Genomic DNA, 13,602 nt, shown 5'->3' with positions numbered 1-13,602 from the left:
TTTCCAGTTCTTTGCAAGGCAATTTCATACAGAAGCAGAGTGGAAGTTTTTTTTAAACAGAAGGAAATATTATTTTATTGATCAAACATTGGAAGTGAGGAGGCCAGATGTGGAAATACCTGCAGTATCATTAAAAAATCTGTCTAGATTGCAGACTGAATTCATGTATTCTCACTGCATCTGAAGTGAGACCATGCCATAGCAAAATTTAGGGTGTATAAGGTTGTTTTACCAATGTTAGATGCTACCAGAACCAAATCTTTATCTGTTTATTTATTTAATAACAGCTACTTTCTACCACGCGCCCATGTGCTGAAGAGGCACACGCCATCTTTGAAGGAATACATTAATATCGCCGAAGAAAAACCACAGAAGTAAAAGAGGTTACAGGAAGGGCTGATTTGAGAATGTGCCACTTAGCTCTTCAGTGAATATCATTAAATAGGATTGTTATTATTTATATTAACTATGGCTATGATTCATGACCCTACGAGTTCATTACCAGCAGCAGACCTACCACTGGCTGCTTACTGTTTATTCCCAGGTCAGATCTGCAGAAGTGAGAGGACAATTCTATAATGAAAATAAACAACATTAATTCTTTCACATAAAGAGATGACTATTCATAGTAGCCTAGATCATCAGAAAAAATACCTTTGATGCACGTAATGTCTGTATTTATTACCAAGTGCCATGCACTTGCACATGGAGGGCAGTTGGGCCACGTTTGTGAAGATTCATACGATGTCTCTCTCACGCGTGATTTGCTGCCTGTTATTAAAAAAACACTCAAGGACACCTGCATTAATGGGACTACTTCATATGATGCCTGCAATATTTATGCTCAATCTGCAACTCTGGGACAGAATTTACACTAATGGAAGTCAATAACAAAACCTTCAGGGAATTCAAAACTATTTTTTGCTAATGGTTTGGTTTTGCAAGCAACTGAGTACACCAATCTCAGAAGCAGTTTTTAGGCTACCGCTTAAAAGCAAACTGATGCCAACAGACTAATATGAATACTCCTGAGCTTTTAATTTAAATATGCTTGTATGATTTTTTTGAGGATGGGTGAAAGCCCCAAAGGAAAACCTGTAATATAATTTGTATTAGCAGGAAAAATACTACTTAGACTCTTTTGATTGGAATAATCAAAACCACTTTGTAACTCTAATTCCATTAAAGAGCCTGAACTTCGAAGTTCTCATTTTAAGAAACATCCACGAACAATTTGAAAGACATGCTTAAATAAAATACTATTTAAAAGGGAAACTGCTACAAAACCAAGACTCAAGTCAATTGTCTAACACTAACCAAACAGTGCAACAGCTCAGTAAATATACCTGCAACTTAGCACATGAGTAAAAGGAAAAAACACCCCTGTGGGACAGCTACTAAAGAGCAAGCTTCTGAAAGCAAGGAAGATGCCTTTTTACTTCCATAGCACTCGCAGCATCAGCACCCGTCCTGGACTAAAACTCACCAATATTAACTACGATCAGTCTTCTTTCATAAATGTAACCATCACAAAAATAGCAAAATTAGATCCTTAATCACTAACATTAAAAAAACCCAACAGATCAATCTACTTTAGCTATGGAAAATCCTGAATATAAAATATTTACATAAGAAGCCACCACAAGCGAGGTGGGAGCATGCAGAAAAAGAAGGGTTGCATTCAAATACCCACAAAAGTGAGAAGACGGATGGTACTGCTACATTGCCTTGTATAAGCTTCTAAGGGCTTACTGCTGCCATGCTCGGTAAGAGATGGGTACGGTTTCCTGCCTTTTTTAAATATATATATATAGAGAGAGAGCGCCCTGGTCTTCTTATCTGCTGAAAATATTAATGGGATAATAACTTCAATCAATTTGTAAATATTTTCATAAACTCTTAAATAACATTTTGCTGCTTCCTTGTTCCATATTTAAATTTGGGGGGCGTTATACTGTCATTTTATTTCTTTTATAGATCTTGAAGGACTATGCTACTGCTGCTCAGCATAGAAAGAGAGAAGAAAGGGAGAGCCCAAGTATCTGCATTCTCACGTTCGACAACAAAGCACCAAAAGGGGTCAGTCACACCAGCAAACTGAAAAACAAGCTGAGGAAGAAGGTACAATCTTGATTTAAAAAGAGTGTGATTTTCCTTTAGTGGACTTTCTTTACTCTTCAGAAACCAGGTTCTCCCTGTTCTTAACATGTAAGCCCCCAAAATAACTTGGTACACATACATTATAAACTCTTGAAATAAAATGCCCAGCAACAGAGTGCTCCCTCACCGTGAACTGGGATGTCACTGCCTTAATGCTGAGGGGAACATCTGAGAGAGACACCCGGAGGGGAACAGAGAGAAAAGAATATAGAGAATTTCTTTGGGAGCATTAGGAAAAAGGTGTTTTCTACTCAAGTCATGTAAAAAGGAAGAAAAGGTCTTTGTGAAACACACTTCGCCAGTTTGGAACACACACTAAACAATTTCTCTTCAGAGCTTTCAGTAAATTATTTCAGCAAACGTTACTGAATAAAGGAAACCTGCACTGGAAATTCCTTCAGGAACATAGGCCCTTTCATGTTTCTCAGCCAGGCTTTTCTGCTTTCATTTCTGGGCTATTGCTGCTTCTCTCTTGGTCTCTCTCCGTGCCCCCAGTCCATTTTGTCTGCTTCCTACACCTCACAAGACTGCCCTCAGCATCTACAATGCCTAGCATCTATTCAGCATCAAAACCCTCGCAGAAATGCCTTTGTAGCAACAATCTCTCTTCCCCGATTCTCTTACTCACATATTCGACATCGAGAGTTCAAGAAAGGCGCATTCTTCAAAGCATCCATCTCAAAAAAAACCCCACTGACTGAAAGCTCTGAGGCTGACTCCGCTTTCCACCTCCAGTGCCAAGGGAGCGCTCGCAGGGCGAGCTCCCACACAGCAGAATCCTGGCACCGCAGCAGGAAACCAGCGGCACCGGGGAAGAAAAGGGAAGGGATGAGGCTGAAAAATCAAACACTTGCCTTTAGATGATGCTGTATGAAGCGTCTTAAGGAAACACGTCTTGTGCTGCCTAAGTAACCCAAGTCTTGTCCCTCCTCATTTGCTGCTGTGTCCCAGAAACGCCGCTGTTCTGGGGAAGATCATTTCTGTAGCTCTGCCTGCCAGAAATGACTCCGCGCAGCCCGCAAAATTGCGGGGGAACCAGGCAACAGTCACAGAAATTGTGTTCATGCACTGGAAAAAATCCTGATGGTTTATGAAAACTCTTACTCTGAATAAAGTTATAAATGTATATATTAGAGTACATGTGCTAGCTGCTGTCTCTTTGCGGCAGCAGGCGGGGGTTAAGCTCTAGCACTTGTTTGTTACAGACCAAGACATGGTTTCACTCTAATCAGCAAGGTATAACGTCCACTGACAGCACTACTGGCTATCTAGACAAATTCACAGTATTTTCTTCATCTATTTGAAAACAAAAAGGTAGGGATGCAAACACAGCTGTTATTTCACAGAAGGCTCAGGACAAAGCAAATCAAAAGAAAAATCTCTGAAAAAAATCAGTTTAAAAAGTACATGTTTTCTTCTATTCATCTGACAAGGCAAATGTTCCTCCAAACTGTACTTCACAAATTAATGCTTGCCTTCCTCTTGTAAATAGGACCAACACACTGAAGATGATGTAAGAATTAACTGTAGCTAAACTGGTCCCACATCATCATGTGCTTCTTTTGCTAATCAACAGGTCAGAATCAAGACGATAACAGGTAACGAAGCAAGGACTATAAAGAATGAAAAGTCATGTTAAAGTATTTGCACTTGTTAAGAATCAACCTCCCAAAAACAAGCACCCAGAAAAAGCCCCAAATCAAACGCTTTGCCAACATTTGGTACATTGATACTCTAGTGAACACTAGCACATAAACGTGACATCATTTATGGTGTACAAAGGTGTTCCAGAAGAATTACACGTAATAAACCAAAACCAACTGTGATAACTTTAAGATACTGCAGTTGCTTTGCGGAACGTGGAAAATACAGTTATAAAACAATTGACATAGCATTTCTGGTGTCATCACAAGCTGTAAGGACACAAATGATCTGGCTTTAGGTGACCCAAATCCAAACCATTCCAGCACAGAGTAATTCATGGAAGATAATTTACACTGTTAAAATGTTACCAAAGCTGCCCCATAGTCACTATGTCCTTCCTTGAAGTACAAAGCTTAGCAGCAGCAGCAGGGAAACGGCTACAAATCTCTACAGGAACTCCAAAATAACAAGAGGGAAACTCATGGAAAACCAAAATACCCCATGGCCCCACTGTGGAACTGTTACAATATTTCTAAAACAAGCTAGGAACTGAATAAATATCCTGAATTGACCAACAGCATACAGAAATGTCTTCTTGAGGAGCCCTATGTCATTACTCCTCTCGTTTTTCTCTAGCATTTTCTGTGCTAGAGTTCTCCAACAGACAGCAACCCACAAAAAAACCAGCTCTATTATTTTGGAAGAACATTTCCTGCAGTCCTTCCTTGCTCTGCAGCAAGACAAAAGCAACTACAGGAAAAAAACCTCAACTCTAAGATAAAATCAGAAGCTGCTCCATCAGAGCAGCCAGGTAGTCACAGTGAGGGGAGATGAGGAGAAGCCAAGTGCTTGTGCGTGCAGAAGCACCATAAAAAGCTCAAAAGTTGGGAGAGGAACTTGTGAACGCCAGAGCTGCTCATTTAGTGTCATGTTACAAAGCTTCTCCTTAAAAAACAGGCAAACACAGAGGGCTCTGCCCAGAAATGCTATAAATTATGATAGATGACGTTCTCTAAGCAATTTTCCCTGGCTTGAAGAATTCCTAGCTCTTCCAATAATGAAAAAGGAAGAAGGGAGCTTGTAGAGCATCAAGGAGCCGCAAATCCTGCACTCTGTAGTGAAAAAAGCCATCACTACATCCTCCATTCAGCTACATTGAGACATATGAAGACAGCATTGTCTTATCTTCAGCATTCTGTCATCTAAACCATTTTTCACACAGTTTTTACGTCGACAGAAAGTAAAGCTAGCTGAAAAAATCACTGTGGCGAAATGTACACAACCATCCATAGCGATGAAGTCAACAGTGAACAAAGATGTTGATGCTCATCTTTACATACAAGGAACAACAAAAGGAAGTATCAAGTTTAGCCAAATCAGTTTTCAACTTAAAGCAGCACAGGGAAACATACACACACAACCACTAAAACCATGGTCACGTCTCAACAAGACTACAAGTGCACGAGGCTAAGAGGTGAAGATACATTCAAAATATGGACAAACACTTTGAAATAAAAGTATAAGCATTTTAAATGGCTTCCAACTTTCCCCTGAATTTCTATCTTTATAGTTTAGCTTGGTAAGCATCATGCTAAAATAGAGTCTTGAGCAAAAAATTTAAAGAAAAAGTAGAGGGAAATGGCTTTAAGAAACAATTTGAGTGAGGTTTTAACATGCGAGCCTGGTAACATTGCCCTAACTTGGAAGCATCTACAAACACCACCATCTCCTACCTCTGGTGACAGAATTCAAGGGAAGCTGCCTTAAAAACATTTTCAAGGCTGCGTTGCCATGTGAAAAGGGCTTAGAGGAGAGAGGAGTGTCAAAACAGCAATCGCTTGGAGTCTGGAACAAGGCAAGATACCATTGATTAGCTCGCCTCTACGCACAGCAACAACTCCTACGGTTCTCAGCAACGACACCGTGCCAAACACAGCCTGCAGAAGCAGCAGGGGCTGAAACAGCTGCCTTGTACAGAGGAGATACTGCCCTGATTAACTACCAAAAATGGATGGTGGGGGAGAAGAAGACAGCAAGTTCTCAGCTGTCTGGCTGCAAAAGTCTTGGTCCTGAAGAAACACTTGACTTACTGAAAAAAGAATAAAGCTGTGAAGTAGATAAATATGCAAAGAGCTATAGAGAATTTCAAAGCAAACAGAATGCAATGGAAACCGAGTAATACAGTATTCTGAAATGACTGCTTTAGACACTCAATTACTAGCATGTTTCACCTATTCAGTCTTTAAGTAGACAGGAAGCTCCTCCTTGGTTTCCACCACCACCTTCTTTGACTTCAGTGTCCTTAACAAATTCTCCCAGACTTGTAAACTGCTTTCTACACCTTATCAGAAGAGAAAGTTGGCTGGGAAAGTCACCACTGCCTTCCTTTCTTGTTCAGAGGTGGTTAAACACATCATCTACCACATCTTCCTTAAATCCACACTTCCTGGACTGAGCTACGTATTGGGCAGAAAAAGCAGCCCACCGTACTTGCAGCACACAGAAGAGCTATGGCTAGACACTGTAAAGCAGACAAGGAGTAAGCGTTATTTCCTTAGTGACTGCAAAGAAACAGCCACCTACTCAGTAAATGTAAAATAAACAAGGAAATTATAAAGCAGCATTTAAAAATACCTGAAAATATTTCAGAAACCACTCTTGTTAAAAGCTGAGCAGATGCAAGCCCTAGAGGCCTCCATTTTAAATGGCAATGCCAGTAACTTCACCTTTCCAAGTATCAAAAAGCAGCATAGTCAAGAAAGCATAAGACTGAGGCCAGAAATACAAGAAAAAGCAGAAAACTCTGCTTGTCCACATCTGTATTTTTTTTTTAGCAAAAACTCTGAATTCCGGTCAATCATTTTTCTTTGCTTAGTTTCTTTCACTGAGTCTCCATTTCAAACTGTCTTTGCATCTTACCACAAATACCTGTATAAACACCTCACTAATAAAAGTCTATCTTCAAAAAGCTGACTATGGTAGCTTCTTTCCTATGGTAATTTTTATGTACTGAGTAGAGCACTTCTGAATTACAAGCAATTTGGTTCAGTTTTGGATGAAATAAACCAGTGGAAGTTTTTTCTCTCCCTGTACCACCCGGAAGCGCTAGAGCACATCCACCACCATAGACTTAACTGTGTATTTCAGCTTTTATTTGCCAGTCGTTATAAAACAACAGGAGGCACAAGATTTCAAACACTCACATACACAGATGTATGTATGTGCACTCGGTGAAGAGAGGCAAACCCAAGACTTTCCTTCAAAGTCAAGGAACCCACCTATGCCCAGACACAAATACGTACAACAAATTGGTCAGATGTCGCACTGAATAAATTGCCAGGCCTTCAAAACGAGAGAATCAAAAGAACTGAAGAAGACAGACACTAAGCAGGGTATTTTGTGAAACACACTCAGATGCTGAGATCTATGCAGTGTTGTATTCTAAACCTTCAGCAAACACAGGCCACGAAGAAAACAAAATTAATTGACATACATACTTTGGAATAGGTCAACGAAATATGTCCACACAAGCCTTATTAATGCAATCACAAGCTCAGTGAAGCCAAATGGACATCTCAACTGGTAAACAGAGTAATAAGAAACACTGTCATATCCACTTAAAACAGATTTGCAAACAATAGGCAGCCCAACTAATGAGAAACATGGATGGAACTTTGAAATTAAAGAGACCTTCAAGGTAAGAACAGCCCCCAGAACGCTCTCCACAAATTAAAAGACCTAAACCAACGGGCTACACTATCAAGAAAAATCTATTACATGTCAAAAATTAATCTGTCCATAAGGAAAGGAAAAGGTACTTTCCCAGCTAAGGAAAGATGTCAGTGCTGCAGACCACATCACAAACCCATGTCATGCCAGAGGGACTTCCAAGACAGAAATCCCCAACTACACAAACAGCAAAAAACCAAAGCAAATTTGGTGGCAAGTAGAGGAAACAGCATACAGCTTGTTTGTATTTAAATTGGTTTTCTGTATGCCCTGAGAACATCCTGGCATCTGCATTGCCAACAGCGCTCAGAACGTTTAAACAGAAACTTTACTTTTAAAATGCAGTAACATCACATTAGAAAGAAGCACAAAATTTTAGCACAAGCAGCAGTCAACACAAACACTTACATTAATTGCTATACCTTTCATTCAAAACTTCTTAAAATATCTCATGCAAAGAACATTTCTTCCCTTAAGCCTTTCCACTGTCACACAGGATAACCGGCACCTCATACTTCTCTGTGTCTTCTTTAGCTTAGTGACTCGCTAAAAAGCAGTGCAAAAATTATTATTACCAAGCACTACAGCCTGGACACAGGGAAACATGGGAGTACTTGGGCTGCCAACACACAGACTCTTGGAGCAACCCCCAGATTGCAGCTCAATGGTGAGGAACACAGAACCACAGAAGAGTTTGCTCCTCATTTCTTGAAAAACACTAAAAGCAAGAATTCCCTGGTGAGCTCGTGGGATAAAGATGTCCCATTTTGTCTCGCTATTCCTCCAGAATCAATCACAGTTGTGCTTTTACTCTGCTCTCCCTTGTGGGGATGTCACCAGAAGGATTAAAGAGAATAACCAAAACATCATTCTTTGCTGCCTGAATGTTTTATTCCAGCAAAGAAAGTTTCTCAACGGTTTCAGCAGAGATTGAATAGAAAATACGCAGAATGGCTCTCAATTCAGATTTCTCTCATCTCTCTGCATCGCACTGTAACATCCTACAGGAGTACTGAAAAAATTACTTGCAGAATTTGAAAAGATTATTAGAGAAGCTACAGAGCAGCACACAAAAAGATAGGGCTGGAAACCATCCCACCAGAAAGATGTGAGATTCTTCAAGAATTCTTATTTAAATATTTGCTTTATAAACATCTACACTAAACTTAAAAAGCACTAATGATGTGAAAGTGAGGCACCATCACCCTGAGGCATGGAGGAAGAGCACAAGACCATAAACAAAGAAACAGAACCAAAATAATGGAAACGGGATGAAATCAAATAGAGCACAATTCAAGCCTGCACACTGCAGCAAGGATTTCTGTTAGAACCCAAAATATCATCATGACAGTGACTACAGATGGGAACGACCTGATCACAGAATGACTACAAGCCACCATCACCTCCCAGAAACAATGAGACAAAAACTTTTCAGCAGGGAGATGTCAGGTTGTCTTTTTAAAGTAACCCATTTTGGATGTTCTTTCCATTCTTTCTATAATTTTTTATACATGCACACACACATACAAATACTTTAACATCTACAAGCTCATTCAGAACTTAATATTGTCAGGTTCATTCATTCTGAATAGTCTTTTCTTTTGAAAGCAGAGACATAGAAATCAATTTAAATTATTCAAACAAAGCATTTATTCAATATGAGTCTATGTAAAAGTTGCAGGCGCAACTTGGCCTCGTATTGAAAGACTGATTTAAAGTAGCTTTTTAGTCCACACAATGGAGAGCATTTACTGAGATCTTCTGCATTTATTTTTTTTTATTTTAATATAACGCATAAAAAACTTGAAGAATCAAGTAAAAATAAGCCTAAGCATGATCATGGGAAAACCAGCAAAAATTACTGATACCATGGCTGATTAACAGAGAAAAAACTAAAACTATTTAAGTGGCAGACATAATTAAATACAACCAAAAAACTAGAGCTACGTGTAGTAAAACCAATGTAAAATAGGTCTCTTCATCATTCCAAAATGGTATCAGAATATGACACCAGAAGGAATCTGTTCTTTTCAAATATACCTACTTTTCCAAATACATTACTATTTCAAATGAAAAAACTAAATACTTATATACGTATTTCTATCAATATTTAAAGCAACAACATAGGCTTTGTGGTAAACATTAACCTTCCTATACCAACCTGCTTTTTGAAACTGGTATGAAAGTAATTGAGAATTATTTTTCCTGTATTTGTGATACACACTTTCAGAATATAAACTGACAAAGTGGGTATTTCCTCTACTTAGCAGGGCATTTGCTAATTTGAACTCAACTCTTCTTTTGTCTGCAATCTGTTTTCATCAGCTAGGCACTTTCTGCATTCCAGTTAATGAATGATATATTCCATGCAACTTCTAAGTCTTTTTACCAAACTCCAACAGTAGATCTTATGATGAAGACCTGTCCTAAGAGACCTTATTATAAAAGTGAGCTCAGAGATCCGTATGTGGGTATTTTTGGTCACATCATCTCGTACTCCATTAGTCTGCTGCCTCTTTTTTCAATCCCCAGCCCCCATTTTCTTACTGGATTGAGCACTCAAGTCTTTTTTACTCACTTCTGTGCTCCCTGAGACAACAGCTTTGTCCACGTTCACCGATAGCTGCTCTTCAGTCTGGCAGACTCCCAATGACCACTCCGCACAGCGGTGATGAGCCCAGCAATGACCTAATGCATGAGGACAGAAAAAGAGCTTTGGTTGTAGGACTCTGTCAAGCAATTCCTGTAACTACAGAATGTAGTTCTAGTAGTAAATACTTGCCAGATAAAATGAACATTCTCTCTTCCTCCTGCTTTACTTGTTGCAACATTTAGTGCCCTTAAAATCACACACTAAATACACTGCAGGTACTATCAGACACTAAATATACTGCAGGTTTTTTGATACATAACACACCTTCCCCTTTATTTCAGCACATTCTGTGTATGTGTTTTTAATTTCCAGGTGCCTGATCATATTAATCATAACTGGGGTGCCTATGCAATGTTTGTGTGCGAGACATACGCAGAATTACATTCCATCTTGTATTGCACTGTAGAAAATGTATTCAATATAAATGGAATAAATTTGTCTATATATGTACCCCTGACTTATGATTACCAAGGACCAGATACAGATCTGTACGGTAATGCAGAATATGCTCACATGACGCTTTAGAATTCGACATAAAGCTTTTAAAAGCTCAAAATACAGCATGAGCAGAAACCCCATATAAATGACCAAGAAAACTGTGTCAAAACGCATGACAGAGATACCATTAGAAATCTTTATCTACATAACAAAACAATTCAGAATTTGCAGAATTCAACACGTATCTCTTAAAGGACATTTCTAATTTAATTCTGGGAAAAACAACAGAAATGATGCAAACTTCCACAGGAATTCTCTGAGAGCTTTACATGAGATTCAAAATGATGCATTACATCAGCTGTTGAAATTAGGTATTTGGTAAACTTAACTATTCAGCAACAAAAAACTCCCTCAAGAATCTCTGTAAGGGCCTGGGAAGTAATTTACAAATGATAAAAAGAACTTAAAAAAATTTAGACTGATAAACATCCCTGCCCATCCATGCATGCTATGGTAAAACTATTTAAAACAAACCATTAAATTTTATTTTTTTGTTTTTAACTAAGACTTTGAAATGTGTTTCCACACTCATGAAAGAATGTCATTTATGTTATTGCACAGATACATTCCCATTTTTGAGGCAAAATACATGAGTAGACTACCAGCATCAAAGCATCTGGCCATAAATGCTTCCTGAAAAAGTAATTCATAACTAAGTAAAAAGAAAAGTTCCATTAAATTGAAAGAGAAGATCACAAACCTAACATTTTCTGACAGAAAACCTGCAAGTGTATTATGCCTCTATTATTCTATCAATATTGCTCTTTTAAATCTTCCCTTCCATTATTTCTGATAACCTTGTATTAGCAGCAGGAGATTAAGTAAAGATTAGGACTTCAAGAATTATATTAATCTCATTTCTTTTTCCTTTTCTCCCCAAAACAGAATCATGATACTGAAGATATTACTACCTGAACACCAGTTCAGCAGTGGATTACGAGTATTTCCCTGTACAAAGCTGACAATGATTCTGCCCTGTACTTGAAGAGACCATCCAAAAACACCATGTAACACCGGCAAAAGCTACAAAAGCATCATCAAACCCTTGACAAACACCAGAGAATAGAAAACCAACAGCTGAAAAACCTCCCTCACTGTCGCTGTAGCTACTGAACTACTACTGGATGAGGAAAAAAGGAGGAGAGCACCATCTTACCTGTTGGCTCAAATAAGGCTTGGACATCAATGTCATCTGGTAAGCCAACCAAACTGAGTTCATCCCAGAATTTGACAACCTGATCGTCAGAAGCAGTTTGTGTGCTTACACTTGTACATGATGCTATACTCGATCGAGATCTGTAACAGGGAGCAGAAAAACAAACAGAAGTTACCACGTTCTTTGTTCAATTAGCTAGATACTTGTAAATGATCCAAAACTCAGGGAAAGCAAATAGAAACTTCTCCAAACGTGACAAAATATGGACCAACACGAACAAAAATCTTTCTTCCTCATACTTTAGCCCAACGTTTTCCCCCAGTAACAAAGTTTTCAGTTAAAGCTGCTATTCAGTAGACCAGAAAAAGTACTTGGTAAAATGCCCCCCTTCCCTAGCCTGCTCTCTTCCAATTCTTAAGGACACACATCATTCTTTTTTTTTAGAAAAAAGTTCACTTCTGTTTGATATTAAAACTTGTCCAGCCCTTGGAATGGAGAATCAGGTAACAGCAAGAAGTCTGTGTTACTCTGGGGAAGAAGAGATGAAGGAAGAAAAGAGTGGTGTAAGTGAAGAGCACAGGCTACAGCTTTCGAATGGCCCCCTCCCTGCAATCTCAGCAGTTGATCCAGGGCACAGCAGTGACAGTGTCCTCAAAGGAGACTGCCGGGGCCAGAGGGAGGGTGCCTAAATAAAATACTGCACCGAGGGTGGAAGGTAGAAAAAAGACCATGAGTGAAAAAGCTACTTGGAAAGAAGTATCTTTATATATCCAGTGCCACCAGGATGTTAAAAAAAGGGTGGGGAAAGGTGGAGTTGAAAAATGCAGTGATATGAAAGCTACTATATTGTGCTGACATGGGAGGATCTAGTTTATCACCTCATTAATTTGTTCCTCAAATTCTAATCTCAACAGAAAACAGTTAATAAAACTCAGATTACTCCATTAAAAAAAATTGCAATGACTCCTCTCTCCTTTCTTTCCTGCAGGCAAAAAAACTATCTTGAACATCTAAAGATGTGCATTAGGCTTTACTGATAAGAGAGACCTGATCTCATCTGATGTTTCAGCATTTAGTAGGAGAGAAGATGCTGTGCTTTCTACTAAGGTACTCTAAAACTTCTTTTTTCCCCCATTAATAATTCAAATGTGTGCATTTGCTATTACTTCTGAGTTTCTGGAGTTGAGACAGCACAAAACCACCTCTTTCCTGACTGCTCTCCTGCTTAAAACCTCTAAAAAAAGAAAACAAACTCACTGAAAAACTAAATAAACACTGGAATTTTAACCTGCAATAAACTTTGCCCTCCTGAAAACCATGCACACTCTACTTCAACAATTATATTCAGAAATACATTGAAAAAAACCCTAGCTTGTGGGGAGGGAAAGGGTAACATCTCTTGCACTGCCAAAGCAAGCTTCAAAGCTTTCACTTATTACATGATATCGTCATGACCCACTGTCATTATCCTGTTCAGTAAAGCTGGCACCTGAACACGGCCCATGGCCAGCAGAGCCACCTCTAACTGCTCTCAAAACACAGGGGTTTAAAGGAATGTTAAGAAAAAACAAAATCCCCATTGACAAAGCATTTCTAACATTCAAAAAAGACTGCTCCCTTTAACGACGGTCCCAATTTAATCTGCAATTAAATATTTCTGGGTGTGTTGTCGGCAGATTTGTAGAACGGCGGCCCAGCTCGGCCCTCGAGGAGCCCCTCAGGAGGCCGCGGCCCCTCAGGCGGCTCCGCCTCACGGGCGGGC

At 39.1% G+C, this 13,602-nt stretch overlaps 1 protein-coding gene across 1 annotated transcript in view; it reads right to left on the bottom strand.

The window, feature by feature from the left end:
* Window positions 1-13,365, bottom strand: part of LOC104540336 — a gene marked incomplete at its 5' end in the record, with an annotated part of 26,026 nt that extends 12,661 nt beyond the window's left edge. Inside the window, 3 exons of the mRNA XM_010184121.1 lie at window positions 10,081-10,221; window positions 11,841-11,980; window positions 13,280-13,365. Of these exons, the coding sequence (XP_010182423.1) occupies window positions 10,081-10,221; window positions 11,841-11,980; window positions 13,280-13,365 (367 nt within the window). The remainder of the gene's footprint in view (window positions 1-10,080; window positions 10,222-11,840; window positions 11,981-13,279) is intronic.
* Window positions 13,366-13,602: the final 237 nt, after the last annotated feature.

This window comes from Mesitornis unicolor, unplaced genomic scaffold (genome assembly GCF_000695765.1).
Source record: "Mesitornis unicolor isolate BGI_N332 unplaced genomic scaffold, ASM69576v1 scaffold9295, whole genome shotgun sequence".
Lineage (NCBI taxonomy): Eukaryota > Metazoa > Chordata > Aves > Mesitornithiformes > Mesitornithidae > Mesitornis > Mesitornis unicolor.
This window is presented reverse-complemented; position numbering and strand designations above follow the sequence as displayed.